This window comes from Gaeumannomyces tritici, assembly GCF_000145635.1.
Source record: "Gaeumannomyces tritici R3-111a-1 unplaced genomic scaffold supercont2.2, whole genome shotgun sequence".
Taxonomy (NCBI): domain Eukaryota; kingdom Fungi; phylum Ascomycota; class Sordariomycetes; order Magnaporthales; family Magnaporthaceae; genus Gaeumannomyces; species Gaeumannomyces tritici.
This window is the reverse complement of record NW_008804546.1, coordinates 4,208,229-4,231,859: the sequence shown is the minus strand read 5'-3', so window position 1 is coordinate 4,231,859 and position 23,631 is coordinate 4,208,229. Positions and strand designations below refer to the sequence as shown.

General features: G+C 58.6%; 8 protein-coding genes across 8 annotated transcripts; 7 read left to right on the top strand and 1 right to left on the bottom strand.

Annotated features, from left to right (window-relative positions):
• Positions 1 to 844: 844 nt before the first annotated feature.
• On the top strand, positions 845 to 1,422 carry GGTG_03976 (hypothetical protein; the record flags this gene model as incomplete). Its single annotated transcript, XM_009221763.1, has 2 exons — positions 845 to 966; positions 1,264 to 1,422. 2 exons carry the CDS (start codon positions 845 to 847, stop codon positions 1,391 to 1,393), a joined length of 252 nt encoding a protein of 83 aa, XP_009220027.1. The 3' UTR covers positions 1,394 to 1,422.
• A 1,411-nt stretch (positions 1,423 to 2,833) lies between these two features.
• GGTG_03975 (hypothetical protein) lies at positions 2,834 to 3,334 on the top strand (the record flags this gene model as incomplete). Its single annotated transcript, XM_009221762.1, has 1 exon — positions 2,834 to 3,334. The coding sequence occupies one exon, from the start codon at positions 2,834 to 2,836 to the stop codon at positions 3,332 to 3,334; it is 501 nt and encodes a 166-aa protein (XP_009220026.1).
• Positions 3,335 to 6,269: 2,935 nt separating this feature from the next.
• On the top strand, positions 6,270 to 9,092 carry GGTG_03974 (hypothetical protein). Its single transcript, XM_009221761.1, has 3 exons — positions 6,270 to 6,819; positions 6,891 to 7,092; positions 7,164 to 9,092. Exons 1-3 carry the CDS (start codon positions 6,554 to 6,556, stop codon positions 8,385 to 8,387), a joined length of 1,692 nt encoding a protein of 563 aa, XP_009220025.1. The 5' UTR covers positions 6,270 to 6,553; the 3' UTR covers positions 8,388 to 9,092.
• Positions 9,093 to 9,200: 108 nt separating this feature from the next.
• GGTG_03973 (hypothetical protein) lies at positions 9,201 to 11,590 on the bottom strand. The gene has a single exon (XM_009221760.1). The coding sequence runs from the start codon at positions 10,926 to 10,928 to the stop codon at positions 9,432 to 9,434; it is 1,497 nt and encodes a 498-aa protein (XP_009220024.1). The 5' UTR covers positions 10,929 to 11,590; the 3' UTR covers positions 9,201 to 9,431.
• Positions 11,591 to 13,220: 1,630 nt separating this feature from the next.
• On the top strand, positions 13,221 to 14,916 carry GGTG_03972 (hypothetical protein). Its single transcript, XM_009221759.1, has 3 exons — positions 13,221 to 13,814; positions 13,906 to 14,202; positions 14,278 to 14,916. Exons 1-3 carry the CDS (start codon positions 13,561 to 13,563, stop codon positions 14,507 to 14,509), a joined length of 783 nt encoding a protein of 260 aa, XP_009220023.1. The 5' UTR covers positions 13,221 to 13,560; the 3' UTR covers positions 14,510 to 14,916.
• A 150-nt stretch (positions 14,917 to 15,066) lies between these two features.
• Positions 15,067 to 17,886, top strand: GGTG_03971 (succinate-semialdehyde dehydrogenase). The gene is made up of 4 exons (XM_009221758.1): positions 15,067 to 15,555; positions 15,656 to 15,746; positions 15,846 to 16,215; positions 16,305 to 17,886. The coding sequence occupies exons 1-4, from the start codon at positions 15,415 to 15,417 to the stop codon at positions 17,320 to 17,322; spliced, it is 1,620 nt and encodes a 539-aa protein (XP_009220022.1). The 5' UTR covers positions 15,067 to 15,414; the 3' UTR covers positions 17,323 to 17,886.
• A 391-nt stretch (positions 17,887 to 18,277) lies between these two features.
• On the top strand, positions 18,278 to 20,225 carry GGTG_03970 (sorbitol dehydrogenase). The gene is made up of 2 exons (XM_009221757.1): positions 18,278 to 18,970; positions 19,077 to 20,225. Exons 1-2 carry the CDS (start codon positions 18,789 to 18,791, stop codon positions 20,008 to 20,010), a joined length of 1,116 nt encoding a protein of 371 aa, XP_009220021.1. The 5' UTR covers positions 18,278 to 18,788; the 3' UTR covers positions 20,011 to 20,225.
• Positions 20,226 to 20,411: 186 nt separating this feature from the next.
• Positions 20,412 to 22,795, top strand: GGTG_03969 (hypothetical protein). The gene is made up of 3 exons (XM_009221756.1): positions 20,412 to 21,115; positions 21,211 to 21,295; positions 21,384 to 22,795. Exons 1-3 carry the CDS (start codon positions 20,617 to 20,619, stop codon positions 21,637 to 21,639), a joined length of 840 nt encoding a protein of 279 aa, XP_009220020.1. The 5' UTR covers positions 20,412 to 20,616; the 3' UTR covers positions 21,640 to 22,795.
• The last annotated feature ends 836 nt before the right edge of the window (positions 22,796 to 23,631 follow it).

The window sequence follows — 23,631 nt, the reverse complement described above, 5'->3', positions numbered from 1 at the left end:
CCCCTCATCAACTTGACCCTCCTTGCCTGCTACCACCCTACCAACCATGGATGAGATTCACTCGTAAGACCGACTCGGCTCGGTCGACAGCCAGCAAGTGGTAGGGTGCGAGGCGTGGACTGAGGCGGGATTGGAATGATCTGCATCCTTTGTGTGATCATGTGGTAGACAAAATACCGCGGGTTCCGGCAAAGCGGCCTTTCCGTTACGATGAGGCCGGCGACAGCTCAGACAAGTAACTTGGTACCTACCCACCTAGGTACTCACTCCATCGAGCCTGTTTCCCTTCTCCTTTATTCTCACATTGCTGTTATGCACAACAATGCGCTTTGCTTTGTGCGGAAAATCGCCATATCAGCAAACATGCTGGCGTAAGTAACCCCTCCATGCCTAGCTCGACGCAGGCCAGCCCACGTAATATATTCAGCCAAGCGGGCATGTGTTCACCTAAGAACTGCCGCACGTAAATAGGAGAGATAAGGAAGACGGTAGGGGGTCATGTTTATAGGCTGGGCATTGGAAACTAACCAGCTTGGATGCGACACACACAGCAAACCGGCTTGGGCGCGTGACGGCACATAAACGGACAACGGCTTGCGCTGGATACGGTCCGGTTCATGACTTTTTGCTCAAGGGACGGGGCGGCGGGGTGGGTGGCATGGCATGGCATGACATGAAATGGCACGGTGCTTGCATGCCGTGGGACTACAAAGGCCAGCGGCAAGGAGAGACTGGGGCGGGCGGGGCGGGCGGGGAGGTGAACGGCCAGCTCCGAAGCGGTGCGGATTGCGAATAGATAGGGACTACGAACCTGTGCGCAGCAGCATACATGCAAATACACAGAATGGACCGGTGGAAGAAGGGTGGTAGGGTGGCGGTCACGGCCCTGATGGCGGTAGCGACGCGGCCATCGATTCTTGGCCGGAATATTGAGCCATTCGCTGTGGTTCAAATTATACATAAGGTGTAGGCCCCGTCGGCTGCGCGCCCCCTGGAAGCGAACACACCACACCTCGATATGAAATGCACAATAAACTTATACGAGGAACAGAGACTTGGCGAACAAGGCGGATTTCGGGGAGCTGGTGCCCGCCGCACAACCCTTGCTTCAGCATGCACGAACTCACAAGGCACACCCGAGTCAGCGAGTCGCAGGGCGCGCAAAGGCGGGGGGCCACACTCCCATGGCTGAATGATAGCGCCCTTTTTGGTGGGGGTGGGCTCTCCCATCAATAAACTTGACCACCAGACGTCCCCTCGTAGTAATCCGCCGTGCAATGTCTCGGGTGCCCTATTCTGGGATCGGCGCACCCGCGCCGATGAGAGGAAAACGGCAGCAGGAGTGCACGAACGCCAGGCCGAGCTGACGCCGACGGGAGATGCCGACATGTAATGAATTATTTGATGCTTGCAGCGACGAGATGTCGTGATAACGGTGACCACTTGCTCCAGCTCACTCACTAGCCTCGATCAGAAGCCAAGTCTTTGACGGCGTGACTCACCTCTCAGCTCTGCTCAGGCAACCCCTCATCTCTGGGACACCGTGCGGCCATGGTTAGCATTTGTCAAGAGTGATGTGATTGAATGAACCTTTTTTTTTCACCTTCACTCGCGACAACACGCACTCCTGGGCCAGGTATCCCATGTCCGCCGTGTGGGGGAGCCCGAGGACGGTCCTTGCTGGCTGCCGAGCCTGTCAGAACCCATCTCATATCTCTCGCCATCCCTTCCACCTGATCCGGAGATATTTGTCGATGCGACATGAGAGCGATTCGTGTGGTATCTCCCCATGTAACAGTCTGGGAAGGGTTGTGTGACACAATATGGCATCCTGCCGCATTCTTCTCTTGCTGCATGTATATGCCTCCTCTTTAAGGACGAGGCTAATCGTTTCTACCGCGTCAACGCCATACTCCTTGGTTTTGTTTGCGTTTCTTGATGCGGGGTAAAAGCAAACGAGGGGAAAGCACGGAAACCCGCCGGCCCGGCAACGAAGGAGATAATATGAAGAAAAGAAAAGATACTGTCAATAGAATAGGGCGGAACGAGATGGTGGGATATAGTGAGCAAGCGTGAACTACCCAGGGTTGATATATTTTTTGGGAACTACATGCCGAAGTCAAGACCAGGTTAGCTGTGAACACTACACATGCTACGATTCCATGCTGTCGTCATGAAACAATTTCTGCATAGGCCGACCAGGACCCGGTCTTCGCATTGAGCCCGGGGCGGCCGTTGTCGGTCCACGCCATGCGCAGATGGCATGGCTACTATAGATGGACGCTCGCTGCTATTCCGATACCGTCACTGGCATATCAACAGCCAACACCCAGGCATGCCGGACTGCGCCAAGCTGTTGTGGCAAGCCCACACAGCCAATGGCATCCTACACCATTCCCACTACATTGCTGTCATGTGCTTTCCTAGTGGCGGGGCTGCAAGCCAGGACAGCCGCACGCCGCTTGCCCGAAGTGGCGTCTTGATTTCCTAAACTCGCTTACAAGCAATGGAGGGGTTACTGCTAGCTGCTCTAAAGCCACCCTGAGGGCATTCGCTGCCGACTTACATCCTGCCCAGTGAACCTTTGACAAGTTTGATCCCCTCCAGATGGAACGTGGGTCATCATGCATATGTACAGCATGCTCTTCGTCTTGTCCGCCGGTGAACAACCCGAGGAGAGAGTAGGTGTTCCATTGCCAATGCAAGGGGTTATCACGGCCTTGCTACTGCGTATAGGTTCCGGTATCGCAGCAGAGGGCTACGAAGCCGACGTAATGACCTTGTGGTGGTGGTGGGAGTGGTGGGGCCCAAGTTGACGTATCGGTCTGGATGGATGTCTGAGAAAACGGCCGTCGCGCAGGTGGTTGGAAGGAGGTGGCACGGGGTTGAATCTTGCATGCAGTCCTGCAGACTGTCCCGGGCAAAAATGTGGGTATGGATCGACTCTGCAGTACCTGTGGGCAAAGTACCGGCCAGGGGTCAAAGAGGGGGCAACGGGTTTCTGGCGGGGACGTCAGAACTGTGGTCTGCGATGCTCCTTAGAACAGGCGTTTCTAGCCACTCGTTCCGACATTTGAGGAGAACGCCTTATGACAGGCGGACGGAGCTGCAGAGGGCCAGGAGGCAGACCTCTCTAGCGACCAAAGTCCCAGAGGCCCGTCCTATTGGAGGCCCTGAGGTGGTGCTAGGGAATCACTCCAGCTGGTGGGCTCAGGGCTGGGAAGGCAGAGGACTCGAGGCTCCACATGGAACAATCGAGATTCGCAGATCTGGGATGGGCGCACCTCTGGAAGCCAGTGACGAGCGGGAACAAGGAAAGCTTACTGGCAGATAAGCCGGCCAAATCAAAACGGAAGCCCGGCAGCGGAAGTCGTCTGTCTCCTCGTAATCATGTCGCTAGCCGCCGACGGGACAAGCACAGCGGAGTGCATGGCGAGCCCCTCTCGGCTCTAGGCCGCTGGCCTTCCCTTCGCGAATACCATTTCGTGCGCTTTCCTTGGTGTGCCTCTCCCGAGCAGCCCCTGCAAGAGTCTCATTGGGAAGTTGCGCTGGCAGCTCGACCACACCGCACCTCGCCTCCTGGCCCTACCAAGATTACTAGGACCATCCGAGAAGCCATGCTTTTGGCGTGGCTGGTATTGCCCGGCGACCCCAGCCTGTGTCCTCGCTGGATGGAGATTTCCATCCGTAGGAATGGAGGAAATAAGGAACTGCTCCGTCAGGGGAAAAGCCAATAATGATAGGCGAAAGGAAAAAAACGGGGGTGCAAACGGCAAAAGGGCTTGTTGGGCACACGCAAAAGGACACGGCATGGCAGCAGTCGCAACAGGACACTGGTCGGGCACGACAAAGATTTTGACGACACCCTGAAGTGGGTTGGGAGCTGTCTGGGTGGGCCTGGCCAAGAAGGGTTTTACGTGTATCCTGCTCTGATTTGGCCTCCGTTTGCCAGGTGGGCCCGCCCATGCCGCCATCTCAACGACAGGCGGCATCCCCAATTTGGGCCAGCCCGCGCCCCTCAGGCTCGTTTTGATGGCTTGACGCTGCACACCGTAGCGCTCTCTGCTGTGTTTGAAACGTGACAGGATATGCATATCCGGGCCAATGCACCACAATCGTAAGATGCCTCCAATGGCCAACAAAATGGGCCATTCATGTCGGGAAAGTATACCCGCTACGCCGTGATTTTCGAAGGAGCTATCGGCCGAGTCTTGGGGGTGAAGACGAAGAGAAATTGACAAGAAAATAAAAATACAACTCTATCAAGAACAAAGGGGAAAAAATAATGAAAATTTTTGCGATGTTGCAGCTGCTACAGTGGGGACCACGGTGGGTGGATGCCGGTAGCGTCCGTAATTTAAATTGATTTCGTCCCCATCCAGGCCAGCTGGCCGTGCGCTTTTTGAAAGGGCACGTTTAGGACGTCAGTTCTCTGGTAGCCCCTGTGGCAAAGAAAAGGGAGGCGAACCAGAGAAATAGCTGCCAGACACTTATTGATGGAATTTGTTTCGATCGTCACGAGGCGACAATATCAATCATGCACATCAACGGTGAAGGGGCTCCACGGCCACGGCAGACTCGCATCCCAGCCCTCCTGGCGGGGTGATAACAAGACGTTCGGCGGTCTAGATGCAGCATGGATTGCTCTGCAAACTCTGTCAGGTTACGGACACAGACAGGTTGCGACGGCGGATGGGGATTGAATATGATGACGAAGCAAGAATAATAAAAGTACAAAGTAAGTGCAGCTTCACATACATAGAGAGCTTACAACCCCCGGCAGAATGCTTATCAGTTGGCTGCTTCATCCGTGCCGGTCGTCTGAGCTTGCTGCCGTCTCACTCATGACCTATGAGGAGACTGAACAGAGAGCAACGAAAGGACCGATGAATAAGGAAGACAGCCGGCGGTCCAGACTAGAGGTCACTATCACACAATGGGCTCAAGTCACATGGGGTGCATGCTTGATGGGTTGGGATACGCAGCACGCACATATTTGCACTGCACGGCACGAGGTAGGCACTTCCGCCTGCTTGGACAGTCCAACGCGATCCCGATATCGTCAGCCGCACGCACAGCAGCTGTCCGCACAAGTAAACGAGGGCTAGTCCAAATGTGCGAGGTGATAGAAAACTTGGCTGGACATTATTTGTCCAGCAAGGGTAAACACCAGCCACCTGGAAAAGGATAAAGCAGTGAAGTGACAGGAAAGGGGAATGTTGAGCAAGTCCCTGAACACGGCAACCGTGAGGGGAGTTGGCGGTCAGCTCCGCCAACGAGACCCATTCCATGCCGGTACTTGGTTCGCAAGTACCTACCCTGCTGTTCTGCACGCCTCCGTCGCTTCCAGAGAATAACTTTCCCGGCAGCACACGTTAGGCCGGAGGGACATCAATCTGGGAAGCGCTGGCAGTGTGCGACGGGCTGCGTTCCCTGCTTGGCTATTAGGATGGAACGGTATCTCCCTGTAGAGGCGGGAGCTCGAAATGGTGGTGGGCCAAGGTCCAAGGGTCGCGCACCGAGTGCCATCGTGGGCATCGTTAGTGGGCCCCCCGTTCCATCCCTGCCTAATGACCAGGGCGGTTGGCGCTGCCGCGTGGGCTTAGTGGCTGCAGATTTGCAGCAGCCCACCCTTGCCATGCAGGCGCCGCTAGGGACCCGTAAGACTTGCAATTTCGCGGCGTTAAACAGGAGGCGCGAGCACGAGCCAGCCGGCCTGGCCCAGCAACCCAGCAGAATACAGAAAGGTGGGTGGGCAGCATCGCTAAAATTTTCTTTATTTTTTTTTCTGCCTGTCCTGGGTGTGGTTTTTGCTTGGGGTGTGCAACGGAACACGGTGGCGACAATAATGTATGGCACTGTGCTGGGAAGGGTGTGTCGGGGGGCGCCGGTTGCATTGACATGAGTGTTATGGAACGGTGGATGTTGATACTGTACGAGAAAACATGCATGAGGCATCACAATTGACGACCACTCCTGGAATAAGCAGCTCAAGTGACAATTCCCTTGCCCGTGCACGCCGAAGCCAATGCCTCCAAACGACAAGCTGGGAGCTCCTGGCGACAGCTCGACCAAGGGCGTGCACGCGGCACCAAGCAGGCTACAGGTGGGTGGGCAGGGCCGCTAGGGGGAGGGAAGGGGCCGGGCGTCGGCCTAGCGCAGATAGGACGCAGGGTGCTGAGGTTGCGACCTTGGGGGTGGGTAGTCCATACCGTGCGAATGCATCATTCCCTGCTCTTCCCTTCGGATCCCTTTCCTCGCGTGGGCTCGAAAGACCTCCACCCACGCTGCCGCCCCTGCCCGCCCGGCGAGGAAACAAATAAGAGAAGGTACCGTCCCTTCCAACTCTCTTCCCATTCCTCTTTCTTCCTCGTTCGCATCCAGGCTATTTACTCCCACCGCAGGATATAGGGCACCTCGCAACCCTCTTCTCCCATCGCCCATTAACCGAAGCACGACTATCTTTTTTGCAGCTTTTGCAGTTCCCTCTGGAACTTGTGATACCATTTTTGTTTTCTATTCGCCTTCTTGATACCCCCCCACATCTTTCAAAATGTCGGACGCACCCAAGCCCGTCGAGGTCCCTGTTGAGGCCACCCCTGCCGTCGAGGCTGTCGCTCCCGCCGCCGAGCCCGCACCGGTCGTTGCTGAGACGACTGCACCCGCCGAGGCTGCCGCCACGGAGGCCGCTCCCGCTACCACGGAGGCCGCCGCCGAGGGCGAGACACCTGCTGCCGTCGCGACCGAGGAGGCCAAGAAGGAGGAGGCAGTCCCTATTGAGGAGGGCTTCCTGGAGAGCAAGGGCACCAAGTTCCCCCAGTATGTGGCGCCAACACACAATCGTACCACCACGTCGGGGTCGCAACATGCTAATCTCACTTTGCCTTCAGGAACTTCCTCTACACCAAGAGGTTTTTCTGGTTCGGAACTGATGCTGTCGAGCCCAAGGTTCTGGCGACCTTTGTCAAGTCGGAGAAGTCGGTCGAGGTTGCCCACAAGGTTGCTGCGTGGGCCAGCCAGACCGGTGCCGGCCTTCTCTTCTACGTCGAGAAGGGCACCGACAAGGCTGCCCCGTCTGGTGCCATCCAGCTGGTAAGTCAGCTCACGGAGCCACATTTGACTCACTTTGGCGCGTCTCGGCGCTGACAATATCTTGCATACAGAGCGAGGCTTCTGAGCCCATTGCCGACGGTCCCACCAAGTTCCACTTCACCAGCAACGGCCACAAGCACACCTTCAAGGCTGCTAACGCCGCCGACCGTGACAACTGGGTTGCCCAGCTCAAGGCCAAGACTGCTGAGGCCAAAGAGGCTGTTGCCACTGTCACCGAGGGCGAGACCTACAAGGCCACGCTTGAGAGCTTCAAGCCCGCTGCTCCCGTGAAGAAGGAGGAGGAGAAGAAGGAGGAGCCCAAGGTTGAGGAGGCTGCCCCGGTTGTCGCTGTTCCCGAGGAGGCTGTCGCTGCCACCGAGACCCCCGCTGCCGTTGAGGAGCCCGCCAAGGAGGGCGAGACCCTGAAGCCCGAGGAGGCCAAGGAGGCGAAGACGGAGCGTAGGTCTGCTTCGCGCAAGCGCGAGTCTGTCTTCGGTTCCCTCTTCGGCAAGAAGGGTGCTCACAAGGAGGACCCCAAGAAGGAGGAGGCAAAGGCTGAGGAGGCTGCCGCCGCTCCCGCTGAGGCTGTTTCCGAGCCTGCCGCTGCCGAGGCTGCTCCCGTCACGACTGAAGCCACTGTTGAGGCCGCTGCCGAGACCGCTGCCCCAGTTGTCGAGGAGAAGCCCGTCGAGGCCAAGCCCGTCCCGACCAAGCGTGGCAGCATCTTCGGAAACTTGAGCTTTGGCAAGAAGAAGGCTGTTGAGCCCGCCGCCGCTGAGGGTGCCACTGCCGCTAGCACCACCAAGGATGCTATCGCCGAGGCCATTCCCGTTGCCGAGACCGCTCCTGTGATCCCGGCTGTTGAGACCACTGCCCCTCTGTCGACTGAGGTTGCTTCACCTACCACCGTCCCCACGGAGACTGTTGACGTCACTGCCTCCCCTGCCGAGGCCACCCCTGAGGCCAAGAAGGAGATGAAGAGCGACAAGCGCAAGTCGTCGCTGCCCTTCACCTTTGGCAAGAAGGAGAAGGCCTCTTCTGACGAGGAGGGCGAGAAGACCCCAAAGTCTCCTTCGGCCTTCTCCAAGCTCCGCGCTACCATCAAGGGCAAGGGCAAGGCTGAGAAGTCCGTCGAGAAGCCGGTCGAGAAGACCGAGGAGGTTGTTGAGGCTGAGGCCTCTGCTGCCCCCGCCGATAAGGTTGATGAGGCTCCCAAGCCCGCCGAGGCCGAGGCCGCCCCTGCCACCGAGGAGGCTAAGCCAGTCGCCGCCCCGATTGTTGCCGCCACCGCCTAGAGGCCGGAGCAGTAGGATGGTCGTGGTCGGGCACCTAGTCGAGACTGAGTGCCTAACCGGTTCTGTCTAGCGATGGTGGTCGGGACCCACGTCTTCTTATCCCCTCATTTCACACATTCAGAAAACCCCCCAAAACATTAGCGAAGACTATGAAGCATGTCAACGACAACTATCAAGGCAACACCGCCTTGAGGCCTGTTCTCGGGTTTGGTCGGGAATCGGATCTGCATTTCAAGATACCCTTGCGAGATTGGTTCGCTGTTGGACATGATCGTCTCTTGACGAACCCTACAGTTCCTTTTTCGTTTGAACTTTCCTTCTCTTCCAGCAATTTCGTTTCTTTTCACATCGACAAACCACCAAAAAACGCCATCACCCCCACGAGTCAACACTTCGCTTTTCTTATTGCATTTAGTACCGCTTGTCATTTGTTTTGATTCCCCTCTCTGTTTGTTTTTGATATCACATCTTTCTGGCAACCATGCCTCCCGATTACTGTCTTGTCTCTTTTTTGATACCCAAGTATACCCCTCAAGACAGTCGTTTGGGAAATGAGGTGCAACGGGAATGACCCTTGGTCGGACCAGCGATTTTCAGATGCGAAACAAGAAAAGAACAAAAAAAAGGATGGATAGTTGGTGGAAGAGCTGGGTGGGAAGGCCTCGTCGACTGTTGTCTGGTTAAAGATCGCGACCCATGGCAAGCAATGTTGCTACCTTGTCAGGTTCCCTGCCACTTAGGGTTGGAGGACCTCTTGGGGTTGCCGACGAGCGTCCACTTAATTAATAGCTAATAAAGACCTCGCATGTTGAGCTTCGCATAATCTGATCCCGAATGTCTTTTGAAATGTCCCCTGTCATTACATTGCTATTTATGAGCTTTATCATCAAGGTCCTCGGAGAATCGAGCGTATTCCACTTCTCGTGCCATAACTCTCGCTTCATTACATTGACTTGTTCATACATCTTGTATCAGGTGCAGTTCTCAGCAACCAGAGTGTCGTATTGGGTATTCCCCCTCTATCTCGGCCTTGGATTATCCTCTCTATGGCCACATGGCTGATGCGAACGGGTCGATGCGGGGATAGTCCCGCTTGGCGCCCATGATGATGCTGTACTCGTCTCTCAGTAGATCGGACCCTTCGTTGGCGATGCCGGCATAGGCGCTCATTTCGTGCCTCCGCAGGGCCACGTTCCACGAGAAGCTCGAGTGCGCGACCCCCATGAAGGCGCTCGCCTTGAACATGACCAGGAAGTCCACCAGGGCTTGCTGGTCGAACGTCAGGCTCTGCAGCAGCGCCAGGTCGTCGCCCTGCAGCAGGTCGAGCTTGGTGACCACCGTCACGTTCCCGTCGCCGCCGCCGCTCCGTGCCTGAATGCGGCTCCTCCTCCGCCGGCGGGTTTCCACCGCGCCGTCCTCGCTCCTCCCGTGCCCCCCGCCGAGCCCCCGCCGCGCGCCCATGAACCCGGCCAGCATGTCGACGACGGTCTCGTTCCCCGACGCGACGTAGACGACGCCGAGCCCCGTGCGCGCCGCGTAGCGGGCCTGCTCCTCGAACTGGTCGCGCGCGCGCCCGAAGCGCCACTCGTCGGGCGACCAGGCCCACACGGCGTCCCGCTCGAGCCGCAGGTGCGCGCCGAAGAAGGCGCCCGGGCTGACGGGCCTGGTCGGGTCGATGCTTCGCAGCCCGCACCGCCGCCGCAGCGCCAGGAGCACCCGGGCGGCCAGCTCGCGCGCGTCGGGCCGGAACGGGAGGAGCTTGCCGAACTCGCGCGCGAAGGCGGGCCCGTCGTCCTGCACCGGGTACTCGAGGAAGGACTGGCCGATCTCGACGTGCACGGGGCGGTCGGCGGACGGGGGCTGCTGCTGCTGCTGCTGCACGCCCGGCTGCCCGCCCAGCCACTCGTCGAAGCGGCGCCGCCACTCGCGCGGGTGCTGCAGCGGCGCCCCCTCGGGCCGGCCCCGCTCGAACTCGTCCCCGACCAGCTGCAGGGGCCGGCCGTTCCCCGCCAGCTGGGAGTACGACGGGAAGTCCCCGGCGCGGTCGAAGAGGCGCATTTCCGGGCAGGCGGCCGTCAGGTGGCGGACAAAGGCCTGGCGGTCGAAGAGGTACTCGAGCGGCACGTCGTTGGCCGTCTCGATGTCGGTCACGTCGCCGGGGTTGCGCTTGGCCATGGAGGGGACGACGAGGGCGCCGCCGCCGTGCATGGCGTAGCGGATGCACTTGAGGATCTGGTTCCGCACCATCCCGATGCCGCCGTGCTCGCCCTCGCAGCTGAAGAGCAGGCCCGGCCGGAAGTGGGACGGGCCGCCGCGCGTGCAGACCTCTCTGATCGGGGCGTAGTCTATCGGGGTGGGGAACTCGACGGCCGCCGCCAGCTCGACGAACTTGGCATCGTCGAGGTCGTCGGCCAAGGAGCCCCGGAACAGCTCCGGGAGCGCGCCGCCAATGTCGAGAAAGGTGTTCCAGATTATGATGAAGGGGAAAAAGGCGGCTACGGAGAACAGCAGTGTCGTCCACACGCGGCGCTGGTAGACCATTTCCCGGACTTTTTCAGCACAGATAGTCTGCGCATTGGGTTTGGGATACCAGGGAAGGGAAGACAGAAGTCACACAGTTACCGAGGTCAACTCGAGTGTGATCGAGTCTAGGCACACGGGCAGAGAGGGCAAGACATTGATGTTATCATGCGAACCCTGGAGATGGAGCCGGCCGGCCAAACATGGCCCAGACGACGACGGCCCCCGGCAGGCATCCTAGACGACGAAGCCCCCTGGTGGGAGAAACGTCGTCATTTGTTTTGGGTGCGCAACAAATACATACTCGCCCCGCCGCGAGTCAATCTCTAGGAGCAGAGGAAGATGCGGAGGCATATCTCGCGGGAAGATCTGAGACTCGGCCAGACACAGGCAATGTCCAGGGTGGGTCGGTCAGAGGCAAGGTCCAATTCGGCGTTACGAAGGGGGTGGACGGCTGGCTGAGACGTCTGTCGACGCGAGCCCACAGACCGCTGTTCCTTACAGGAGGTGTGGGTGCCCGAGTTACGGAAGAGCGGCAGGGAGCGAGGGAATCTGCTTGGGCGCTGGTTCTCTCTCTAGTAAGGATACTCTAGTCTGGGTAGGTATTCTGTGTCCATCGCCGTCTTTTCAGATGAGAAAAGAAAGAAACATGAGTTTAAGGTTTGGACGTTTCGCCTGTCGCCGTCTTGGCAAGCAGACTTGGCATTGCGATGGCAAACGGGGGGCTTGGGGCCTAGTATTCGTCCTCGCCCGGCGGTGGGGCAGATTCAGGGGAGTTCAGGGCACTTCGGCTTGCCTTTCCTCAATGCGAACGACGGCGGCTGCCGCGTGTCACAGTGCCCCCCAAAAAAGGGCCTGACTGTACCGTGGAACCTAGTTGAACACACCACGCTGGCACACGGGAAACTGGGCAAGGAGACAGGAAGCGGAGACGATAGGTTCGGATAATGCGGGCTCCAATTGACGCTAGCCTATCCAGGCTGGGCATTGGCTCCCCGTAGACGGCGCCAACCGGTGAGTCCGCTGTGTCAGCTGTCAGCGGGAGTGGCGGGGTTGATTCCAGGTTTCGGAACCTTGGCTGGCGTCTGTCTGGTGGCCGGTTTCTGATGCTCGTGTCGCCCCTCGACAGAGCGTCTGACCTGATACACCCAACCAGCCGTTCTTCGCTATCGAGCTGCGATCACAAAAAGACGCGAGGAAGCTGCTGTGTAGGAGGATCGAGGTGTGATCTTGGTCACCCCGCCGCAGACGGACAAACGGCAAAAGAGGGGAGAAGGTGGTTGGTGCAGTGGGCGCGCATCAAGTCGCACACACAGGCAGGTCTACTTTTAGGTCGCTGCACTGCAACCTCGGTTTTTTTTTTTTTTTTTTGTTCTTGCGCTGCTGGTGTCACATCTGTGCTGACCAATATACAGCGCTGCGCCGGTAATAGGATCAATGAGGATCAAATTGCGTGCAGCTCGGCAATGGGATTCTCAGTCGGCAGGGCAGATCAGAGGAGGCCCCTCAGTCGGCTAACAGGGCAAGCGCACAGGGCACGGCTTGCTAGGGACAGACAGCACAGGCGCCTACAACTATGCTAGCAACAGCCAATTCACCGAGGAAATCACACTAGAAACGTCCGCATTGTCGCGCCATCCCCGCTCTTCCCGGCCGGATTCCGACGGTAGTGACCAACATGCCGCTGCCCCCTTTTGCCGAGGGCGTCTAGCCAGGCGTTATCTGCACCACATGGCCAACCTGGCTCCATTCTGCGCGACAGCCCGTGCAGTGAGCGGCGGCCCGGGTTGGGGGCCAAGAAATGGCTGCGTACGCAAGCAAGAATCTGTGCTGCTCACCTAAACTGCGCGGGCGCGGGCGTGTGCGTGTGCGGCCTAGCAAGGGGGGGGGTGGGCATAGCGTACCTTTGCTCGCCAACCCTGGCCGGATCTGGCAGCTTTGCGAGAGCAAGCCGCTGGAAGCTGATGCCAATTGATGAGAATTGGCAGCCACTACCAAGCGGGGATGGCGGGCAAGGGCTCCACGGTTCAACCCCCCTTGGGGCTCTCCCGCGGGCCCGCGGCGCGTGATTGGCTGCAGTCAAGTCGCTGGACCGCCCTCGCCCAGCGCTTACCCGCCGAGCGCGCCCGGTCATTGGCTGGCAGCCTGTGATGGCCCGCGAGGGGGGTGATTGGCCTTGCATCCAAACCGTCCAACGAGCGGCGGCGCCCCAAAGTGTCCTCGCACGAGGGTGGTGGGTGTGATCAAGGGCCCGTTCTGGCTAGCCCGCTCCTGGTTGGTGAGCGCCCGCGGCGCCAAAAGGAGGCCCAGTCCAAATAAGACCTGCAGTCCCTCCGGCGGCCAGAGGGGGGCGTCCGGTTTCTCAGCTGGGCCTGCCTAATCGACTTATCTCCATCTCGCGCGAAAGAGCACCGCCGAGCCCGCGGAGGGAAGACGAGAAGAAACAGAGAAGGAGACCGACGAGGACGACGAGAAGCGAAAAAAAGAAAAGGGAACTGCCAGCGACACAGAACAACATCCCTTCATCATCTCATGTAAATCAACCCCTGCGCGACTGCTGGCAGCCGCCAAACCCGGATCCCGAGTCGCCCGCAACAACCACCCGCCTCGGACCAAGTGACCCGTCCGGCGCAACGACGTCGACGCAGCAGACATGGCGCTCAACGGATACACCATCGTGCGCCGCAAGTGGCGGTCCAGGAAGCCTCTCTGGTTCCTCATGATCGCGGAGCTTGCCCACCTCATCCCGCTGCTGGTGCTCTTCGGCATCGCGCAGCCCGATGTCTTCCGCACACTCATGTGGAGGATCGGCTACGCCGAGAAGCTCAACTCGAACCCCAACCTCATCCTCTACGCCTATGCCAACTTTGAGCCCATCCCCAAGATCCCGTTCAGGTGGTCGCAAGAGTGAGTTTGGTTCCCCTCGAGGGCAGACATGTGACATGGCATGGCAGTGCGCGGGCAACGGAAAAGGCTGACGGACTACCGACCATCTCAGGCTCACCGAGTTCAACGTCGCCATCTCCGTCGTCTCGCTCTTCTACCTCCTGAGCAAGTTGATCCTCACCATCATGAAGCTCTACTACCCAATCGTGGGTGTCGTCACCAGCACCATCATGGTCGCGCTCTACACCACCAGCGTCTACGGCCAGGCCGGCCCCGACTACCTTGATCCCCGCTACCCTAGCCCTCTCCCTTGGTACTTGACACACAGCTGCGATCTGGCCGGGCGCTACAACGCCGGCAAGACTTGCCAGATTGTCAAGGGCACCTTCGGCGCCACCGTCACGTCGCTGTAAGTCTTGGTCTCTCTGGAATGCGCCTTGCCCAATCTTGTTGGTTTAAATCTGACCAACCCCGAACGAAACAGGGCCGTTTACACTATTGGCCTCGGATTTGCCATTTACAACATGATCCCGCTCAAGAGTGACGCCAAGGTGGTGGACGAGGATGAAGAGAACACCTCGCAAACCAGCTCACCTGAAGAGAGCAAGGAGACCTGGGAGATGCAGCCGCAGACACCCAGGGGGGTGCCCTTCACGCCTAGGACACAGGCCTTCCACACGCTCGACAGAAAATTGCCATTTAGGCAGTACGCCTGAGCAGGGCGCTGAGTTTACTTTGAAAAGAATAATCAACAAAAAAAAAACACTGAAAAAAAAGACTCCTCAGCTGGTCGGATAGGAATAGTGTCTTTTATATTCTCAGGTGTTAGAGTATTTCCTTAATGTCTTGCCTTTCTTGTTTCTTCTCCTATCATGGGTCTATATCTGGGATCTACTCTTTAACGCGGTGTTTCCTCCTGAAACCAGAGGACGGAAACCAACAACCTGGGCGGAATGGGCAGTAGCAACGGCAATGGCGGATATCCGGACGATTGACTATTCATGTTTCCGTCAGTGTGCGTGAGCGCCAGCTGCTCGCCCTTTGTATTTCTTTGTACAATATACCAAGGGGCTTTTACAGCTTCACTTTGAGCCTTTGCTCAATATTCATACACTTCATGACATGTTGGGAGTCCCAAGAGCCATGAAAGCTAGATGGCCATGTGTGTCCACTGGCGATGCGCCGGGCCCCAGAATACCGTAATGGAGAAGCCCCGCTGAACCCCAGCCAAAATCGCCCAAGCTAGCTGCAGTATTGCTACAATGTTACAATACTTCCCCCTCCCTCTTGCCTCCAACCGCGCTACAGAACACCAACGTCATAGGCCGGTCCGAGGACATCATCACCGCGGCCCGGCGACCTCAACGCAAATCCCACAAGCATATCACTGGTGTTATCTCAGCCGTCTGGCATCTTTTCGTTCTGTATGCTCCAGTCGGTTTGCACTGCGATTTTGTCTAAACAATAAAGGAAGAGCTACCCCGCCAAGACACCTTTTTTTTTTTTTTTTTTTGTCTTTGACCAGTCAGGAACCTGCACCAGGAACCTGCACCACCTCCCTTTTGCCCCTTCGCTCTACCGCAGCCATTGCCGATATCGAGAAGCAAAGATAACGGTAGAAATGGCTGCTTTGCATATTCAGAGGCAGGCCTATCTCGCCTCGCGTCGTCTCGCGACCAGGACCTTGGTTCAGAGCCGCCGCCCTGTGCCATTCCTGCCGCACAGGATTGTCCGCCTGGCTTCCAGCTCATCAGCGCCTACAGTACGTTCACGTGGATATATTGATCCGGTAGCTCATGTATACGCTGCTGCACATGCAATGACGGGCTGCTGCTGCAACATCTAACCATGGCCATCTGTAGCTTAAAGATGCGTCTCTATTCAAACCGGGCGTCTGCTATGTGAATGGCGAATGGGTCAAGGCCGCGTCAGGCAAGACCTTTGACGTATCAGGTATGCAAGACTAGTATAAATCGAGGGCGGAAGCCCAAGAGCCCTGCGCGCGCATGTCTTGCTAGGCTAGAGGCTCAACTTTTGCTCATGGCTCGCTAGATCCCTCGACCGGCCACCACATTGGCTCGTCTCCCGAGTTCAGCAAAGCCGACACTGAAAAGGCCATCGAGGCTGCTTCCACGGCCTTCCAGAGCTTCCGGACGACCACGGGCCGCGAGAGATCCCGCCTGCTGCGCAAATGGTTCGACCTCATGATGGCCAACGCCGACGACCTGGCAAAACTCATCACGTGGGAGAACGGCAAGACGCTCGCCGACGCCAAGGGCGAGGTCACCTATGCTGCCAACTTCTTTGAGTGGTTTTCCGAGGAGGCCCCGCGTGTCTACGGCGATGTCATCCCAGCCTCGGTTGGGCAGAATCGCGTCATCACCACCAAGGAGCCCGTCGGGGTCTGCGGCATCATCACCCCGTGAGTGCTGCTGCGATGGGCAGGCCCTCGCGCGCCTGCGTTTTTACCCCAGTTGACCCGGGGGTCTAACTACGAAAGCATTTATACAGGTGGAACTTCCCCGCGGCCATGGGAACGCGCAAGATCGGGCCGGCTCTGGCGGCCGGATGCACAGTTGTTTGCAAAGCCCCCGCGGAGACGCCCTTCACATCGATGGCCATCGCCGAGCTGGCCCATCGCGCCGGCGTCCCGCCGGGAGTTGTAAACTTCATCACATCGCACGAGAACACAAAGGAGGTCGGGTCGACGATGACGTCGCACCCAACCGTCCGCAAAATCTCCTTTACCGGCTCGACCCCGGTGGGCAAAATGCTCATGCAGCAGGCGTCGGGCACGCTCAAGAAGTGCTCGTTCGAGCTGGGCGGCAACGCGCCCTTCATCGTCTTCGACGACGCGGACCTGGACGCGGCCGTCGAGGGCGCCGTGGCCTCAAAGTTCCGCTCGACGGGCCAGACGTGCGTGTGCGCCAACCGCATCTACGTGCAGAGCGGGGTCTACGACGAATTTTGCGACCGCCTGGCCGCGCGGGTGCGGGACTCGTTCCGGGTCGGCAGCGGCTTCGACCCGGCCACCACGCACGGGCCCCTGATCCACGAGCGCGCCGTCGCAAAGGTCGAGGCGCAGGTCCGCGACGCCGTCGACAGGGGCGGCAGGGTGCTGGCGGGCGGGGGCCGGCTGCCGGACCTGGGCCCGTCCTTCTTCCAGCCGACCGTGGTGCGCGACATGACCGAGGACATGGCGCTCGCGCGCGAGGAGACCTTTGGCCCCGTCGCGGGCGTCTTCCCCTTCGGCACCGAGGCCGAGGTTGTCGCGGCGGCCAACGGCGTCGACGTCGGGCTGGCGGGCTACTTTTACTCGCGCGACCCGGCGCGCATCCAGCGCGTGGCCGAAGCGCTCGAGGTGGGCATGGTCGGCGTCAACACGGGCCTCATCTCGGACACGGCCTCGCCCTTTGGCGGCGTCAAGGAGTCGGGCTTCGGGCGGGAGGGGTCCAAGTACGGCATCGCCGAGTACCAGGTCATCAAGACCATAACGTTTGGCGGCATGGGGAAGCCGCTGCAGAGCTGATGATCACGGGACCTCTAACCGTTTCCGGGTCGTCGCAGATTGCATGTCCCAAGAATAAAAAACGTCCCGTGATGGCCGCTGCAACGCTACGCTGGGAGCATGAAATTTCCCGCACGTATTGTATTGGCTTGGCATCTTTAGAGCCGCGGCGGTAAAAATAAAGATGGAATGCCCGTGACCGAGACGAAGGCGATGCCAGCCAGTACCTAGATCTAGATCTGGCGCCAAAGGCTAAGTGTGCTTTTTTTTCTTTTCTTCTCCGAGGTGTTTACACGACCCGGCAAGCGGGTTCCAGGGGCCAAAAAAAGAAAGAAAAAAAAAACATCCGCGTCAAGGTGATTGGAGCGGCAGTGAGGCTACCCCAGCCCGCCGCCCTGTGACGGGATCCCCACTATCTTGTTGTGTTGCCACTCCGCCGAGGGCACATCGGGTTTGTAGCCGCCGAGACCACGGCGTCGGCACAAGTCGGGTGAGGGCGGCGCTGGCTTTTTTTTCTCTCTTTCTTTCTTCTTGGGTTGCCTGCGCTTGGTTAGCAGACCATCTCTTGCTTTTGCGGTCCTGTTATTATCCCCCACCTTCTCTTTTTTTTCCTCCACTAGGAGGTGCCTTGCGCCTCCAATCCTACCCATGTCACATTCTAGCTCCCCCACCCTCGCACCTGGTGGACGAAGGGATCAGAAAAAAGAAAACCTTTGAACCGTGCCTTTTTTTTTCTTTTCTTTTTTTTCCCCCAGATCCCGCTCTAGTCTAGACCGCGACCGGCCGGACAACCAGTGCGGGCCCTCTCCTCCGAGGCGCAACTCACGCAGGAGAACTGTTGGAATCCCACTTATGCGAGCCAGTGGGGGAAAAGGTGGGAGGGAAAAAAAGAGGGCGGTAGCGAGGAAGTCTCCGTTCCCCTCCCCTCCCCATGCGCACAGCCTAGCTCCTGGACCGACTGTCCGGCGGCGGCCGGGTGCGCGCGTGCAGCAGCAGGCAGCACGAGGTCTCCCGGTTGCCGCTAGTGGAGGCTGGCCAGCGTGGCGTTTTACTCCCCCTCGGCCGCCCTTCTTGCGTGAAGGCGGCCCCCCCTACCTGGTTGTAGCGGGTGGCTATAGCCCGCCCATACCTAATCTACCGCGATCCGACCTTGTACCCCGCCCGACCTAGGTAGTCCTGGTTGCTGTTGTCGGTATATAGGAGCGCGTGCGTGTGTGCGGCTGTATGCAAATACGTATTTCTCCGGGCCCCCCCTCCTCAGCAAACCTTCCTACCAGCTACGCGTTTTGGAGAGCTTGCAAGTCACAAGTTCATCCCGTCTATCCTCCTTAATCCCGTCCTTTTTTCCCCCCTCTCCCCTCACCCACCGGCCTCCCTACTCTTTGCGCGCGCATACGCACACATCCCAACATCCTTCGAGTCGCCGCAGCGTCAGACGATCCGAAACCCATTCTCCGCGCCGCCTCCCAGGCCCTCCTCCAGAAACCATGTCACCGGCAGCTGTCGTGACCGTCGCGCCAACAAAGAAGAACATTGGCGTATTCACAAACCCCAAGCATGACCTGTGGATCAACGAGACGGGACCGAGCCTGGAGAGCGTGCAGAAGGGCGGGGAGGATCTGAAGAAGGGAGAGGTCACCATTGCCATAAGGAGCACGGGCATCTGCGGGTATGAAAAAAGAAAACCACAAGCCGCGCGGGACACGGGGGCGCAGGGGACGAGGAAAGGACGTGTGTGCGAGAGTTCGGCCTAACAAAAAACATGATGCTGACAGGTCCGACGTCCACTTCTGGCACCACGGCTGCATCGGCCCCATGATCGTCGAGGACGACCACGTGCTGGGCCACGAGTCGGCGGGCGAGGTGATCGCGGTGCACCCGTCGGTGACGTCGCTCAAGGTGGGCGACCGGGTGGCGGTGGAGCCGCAGGTCATCTGCAACGAGTGCGAGCCGTGCCTGACGGGGCGCTACAACGGCTGCGAGCGCGTCGACTTTTTGTCGACGCCGCCCGTGGCGGGCCTACTGCGGCGCTACGTCAACCACCCGGCCGTGTGGTGCCACAAGATCGGCGACATGTCGTGGGAGGATGGCGCCATGCTCGAGCCCCTCAGCGTGGCCCTGGCCGGCGTCAAGCGTGCGGGCCTGGGGCTGGGCGACCCGACGCTCGTGTGCGGCGCCGGCCCCATCGGGCTCATCACGCTGCTGTGCGCCAAGGCCGCCGGCGCCTGCCCCATCGTCATCACCGACATCGACGAGGGCCGGCTCAGGTTCGCAAAGGAGCTGTGCCCGGACGTCATCACGCACAAGGTAGAGGGCCGGCCGAGCGCCGAGGAGGCGGCCAAGCAGATCGTGGCCGCCATGGGCGGGCTGGAGCCGGCCGTGGCCATGGAGTGCACGGGCGTCGAGAGCAGCATCGCGGCCGCCGTGTGGGCCTCCAAGTTCGGCGGCAAGGTCTTCGTCATCGGCGTGGGCCGCAACGAGATCAGCATGCCCTTCATGCGCGCGTCGGTGCGCGAGGTCGACCTCCAGTTCCAGTACCGCTACTGCAACACGTGGCCGCGCGCCATCCGCCTGATCCAGAACAAGGTCCTCGACCTGTCGCGTCTCGTCACCCACCGCTTCCAGCTCGAGGACGCCCTCAAGGCCTTTGAGACGGCCGCCGACCCCAAGACGGGCGCCATCAAGGTCCAGATCCAGAGCCTAGACTAGATGAGGGGAGTAATGGAGGGGCTCATTGTTTCGTTTTGCTGTAATTACCATGCCAGGCCAGGGGTTGTCGTCATCATCCTGGAAGCAAGAGCAGCGAGGGGTGATGGGGATATATAATATCAGAAATTCCAAACCATGAAAGGACCAAATGGCTGTAGCGACTTGATAGACTGTTGCTTTGAGAGATGAACTAGAAGCAGCTGTAAACACTGAAGACACGTGTGTAATAATTCAGCGAATTCAACGTGTTCCTCCGTCAAGAGTTTGGGCTTGGATGACCTCAGTTTCGGTTTTCAATTGGACGCGCCAATTGGCCAGCTCCTCCTCCTGCGGGGCCCAGCATTCGGCTAAAGCTTGGGCCACATTCGAGGTTTCCCGGCCCAGCGAAAACTTCCGGGACAACGTCCAACATTTTTGCTTGCGTAAATTATCGCACGACAGAAAACCCTCCACTCCCACTCATCGCCCAACCCCGACCCGACCGCGACCCGACGACGGCAGCCACCCACCCCCCTCTCTGGGCCAACCCCGTCCCATCTGCCTGCCGACACCGAGGACCCGGCAAAGGAAGCGAGAAGACAGAATATACCAGACAGACAGCCCGCCATGTCCGCGTTAATCGCCCGCCGGTTGGCGCTGCGCCACTCCACCAACTTTGCCTCGTCCATGAGGACCACGGCGGCCCGCCGGTTCGAGTCGACCGCCACCAGCAAGGTCGCCGAGGGTGCAAAGGAGGCGGCCTCCAAGGCTGCCGAGACTGCTAAGCAGGCCGCCTCCAAGACTGCAGAGACCTCCAAGCAGGCCGCTTCCAAGACGGCAGAGGCCACCAAGGAGACGACCTCCAAAGCCGCTGAAGCCGCCAAGGACACGGGCTCCAAGGCCGCTGAGAACGCAAAGGAGACGGCCGCTAAGGCTGCCGGGGCCGCAAGGGAGACTGCCTCCAAAGCTGCCGACGCTGCGAAGGAGACGGCTGCCAGGGCCGCCGAAGGCCTCTCACGTGTCACATCTGCCGCCGCCCCGGCCCTCATGGGTGCTGCCAAGGGCGCCACGGAAGCTCTCGGCAAGGTTGGCGGCCGGACAGGGAGGTTTATCAAGTTCATCGAGGGTGCGTACCATGTTCCCCTCTCTCTTTTTTTCATCCCACTCGGGAAACAAGCGAGACTGACCTTTGCGCGCCCGTGTGCGCCATCGCCTCGACAGCCCAGGTCCCCCGCGTCGTGTACTACTCACGTGTCGGCCTTGAGCTTGGCAAGATTGTGTTCCGCAACCAGCAGATGACCCCTCCGTAAGTCGCTCGGAACCGCTGTGCGTCGGGCAAATCATTGTTCGCCAGGCTGACTCACGTCCCCATGCGCGGGGAGCCGAATCGACAGATCGGCAGCCACCTTCCAGACCTACTTCCAGAACGCCTGGAAGTCACTCCAGTCCCCAGGCGCCCTGATGAACACCATCAGCGCCCGCGTCCCGCCCTCGAACCCTATGCAGGCCGTGCGTGGACTTTCCAACGCACAACTGGCTGCCGGTGGCGTCTTGGTCGCCGAGCTTCTTGGTTTCTTCACCGTGGGCGAGATCATCGGCCGCTTCAAGCTGATCGGATACCACGGAGATGCCCACGCGGCTCACCACTAGAAAAAGAGACACGAGACAAAAAATCGCCAGCGAACCGTATTACCCTGCCTCTCTTCTCGGTGGCCAAGGGGAGAGGGCGCCCTGGAGACCAAATTTCGGCATCTTGTGGCCGCCATCGCCGGCACATCAGGCTTCTTGTGCAGCCACCAAAAGCGGGGGGACAAGGTGACAAGGCTAAAGGTTGTGAATGCAGGCCGGTTGTGGGACATCAAATGAGTCAAAGCCTCCTGATGTTTCCTCCTTTCTTTTCTCTTCATCCCACACAAACACACACGGAGCCTACTTTCTTCGGGAGACGGCTTGGGCGGAGAGGCGGATGGAATAAGAGCGGGAACGCTCTGGCGCGTTATATCGACCGGCCTGTATACCACCTCCCATTCTTCTCGCCCATTATTATCACAGCACCCGGCTCATCGAGAAGTCGACGGAGGGGAGCGGGAATAGAGGCTTCTAGAGCTTGTTTGCTGCTCTAAACCTCGGCTGCTGCGTCGTGTCCTTTTGGTATATATAGCCCTGTATCCTTTTTTGCGTCTGGCCCAGGTGTCACTCCCACCCCGGCGGACCCCCTTCAGTTCTCCTTTGTTATTCGTTGCGCAAAAGAAAAAAAAGAGGCATGTACGACCAGATAGAGCTGCATATGAACGGTGGTGGCGGTGGGCTTTTACGTTTTACAGGAGAGGTTCATGAAGGAGAGCGAGGACGGCGGAGTCGGTGACCTAGACTTAAGACTAATGAAGGGATTCTACCTCGAGCCCTGCCTGCTCAGCTGCCAGCCCGCGGCCCTTGTTGTCTCTCACTTTTAGGTGACTTGGCACCCATGTCTCCACGCCCGTCGGTAGAGAGTAGGAAGCTGTGCGGCTTGCCCAGGCTGTTCACTCGGATTGAATTGATCTGCCTCGCCAGGAACCCCAGGTATTTAATCCTACCAGGTACTTGACTCACATTGAGTATCAAGGATAATATCCGCCATAAGCGCCATGAGAGGATATGTAGTTCAAGACGTACGTCACCATGTCCACTTGCCCTCTTTTTTCTTGGCCTTTGCTCCCCTAGTCTTTGTTTCCGTCTTGTTTCCCCTTGCCCGCGGATTGTTTGTACCTCCCATGTACCGATACCCCCTTGCTAAGCCTTATTCCCATTTCGCTCGCGAACATGCAGACATACAGGGTCGAGGGTGTGGCGGTGCATGACAGGGGGAGGGTTGCAATGGGTGCCCCCCTCCCTCGACATTCGATAGGCAAAAGTGCTGAAAAGAAATAGAAAAAAAAAAGAATGGTGTGGTATATATGTGTGTGTGCTGCTCGGCCGAAGCGGTGCCAGGCGAGGGATGAGACGGACGGGTAGCATCAGTCAAGGGCGCTCAGGTGTATGTGTCGCACTTGCCTTGTCGGCTCAAGTCCAAGTGGGTAGTTTATCTATCTACCCACCTACCCACGTAGGTACCTCAAGTAAAAGGTATGCAAGTATGGGAGTGGGCAAGCACGGGAATGTTAAAAGGGGGCACCGGGCTTCTTCTTTGGGCAATCGCCTCTTGGGAAACATGCGTGAGAGCGAGTGAGATTCCGGATGGGACGGGCGGATGGCCGCTGGGTCATACATAGCTGGCTCTTGGTACCGCTGCGGTGCAGAACCTTGACGTCCCCGGTGTTGCTGCAGCCAGCAGCAGATGCCAGGACGGAGGACGGGGAGCCGGGTGACAAATCACAGTTACAAGGAGGGAGAGGCCGGTACAGCAAACAAATGGATGCCAGCAAATAAGCTTACGGGGGGGTGGGCGGATATCGCCCCGCGACCCATCGTCACACTTGCATGGGCTGATGAGCGCGGCCGTCGAGAAAACAAACACTCGAGTGGGCAAAAAAAAAAAAAAAAAAAAAGAAGATAGAAAAAGGGGAAGAAAAGAAAGAAAGAGAGGCAATGTGTCTAGAGAGAGAGAGAGAGAGAGAGAGAGAGAGAGAGAGAGAGAGAGAGAGTGTGTGTGTGTGTGTGTGT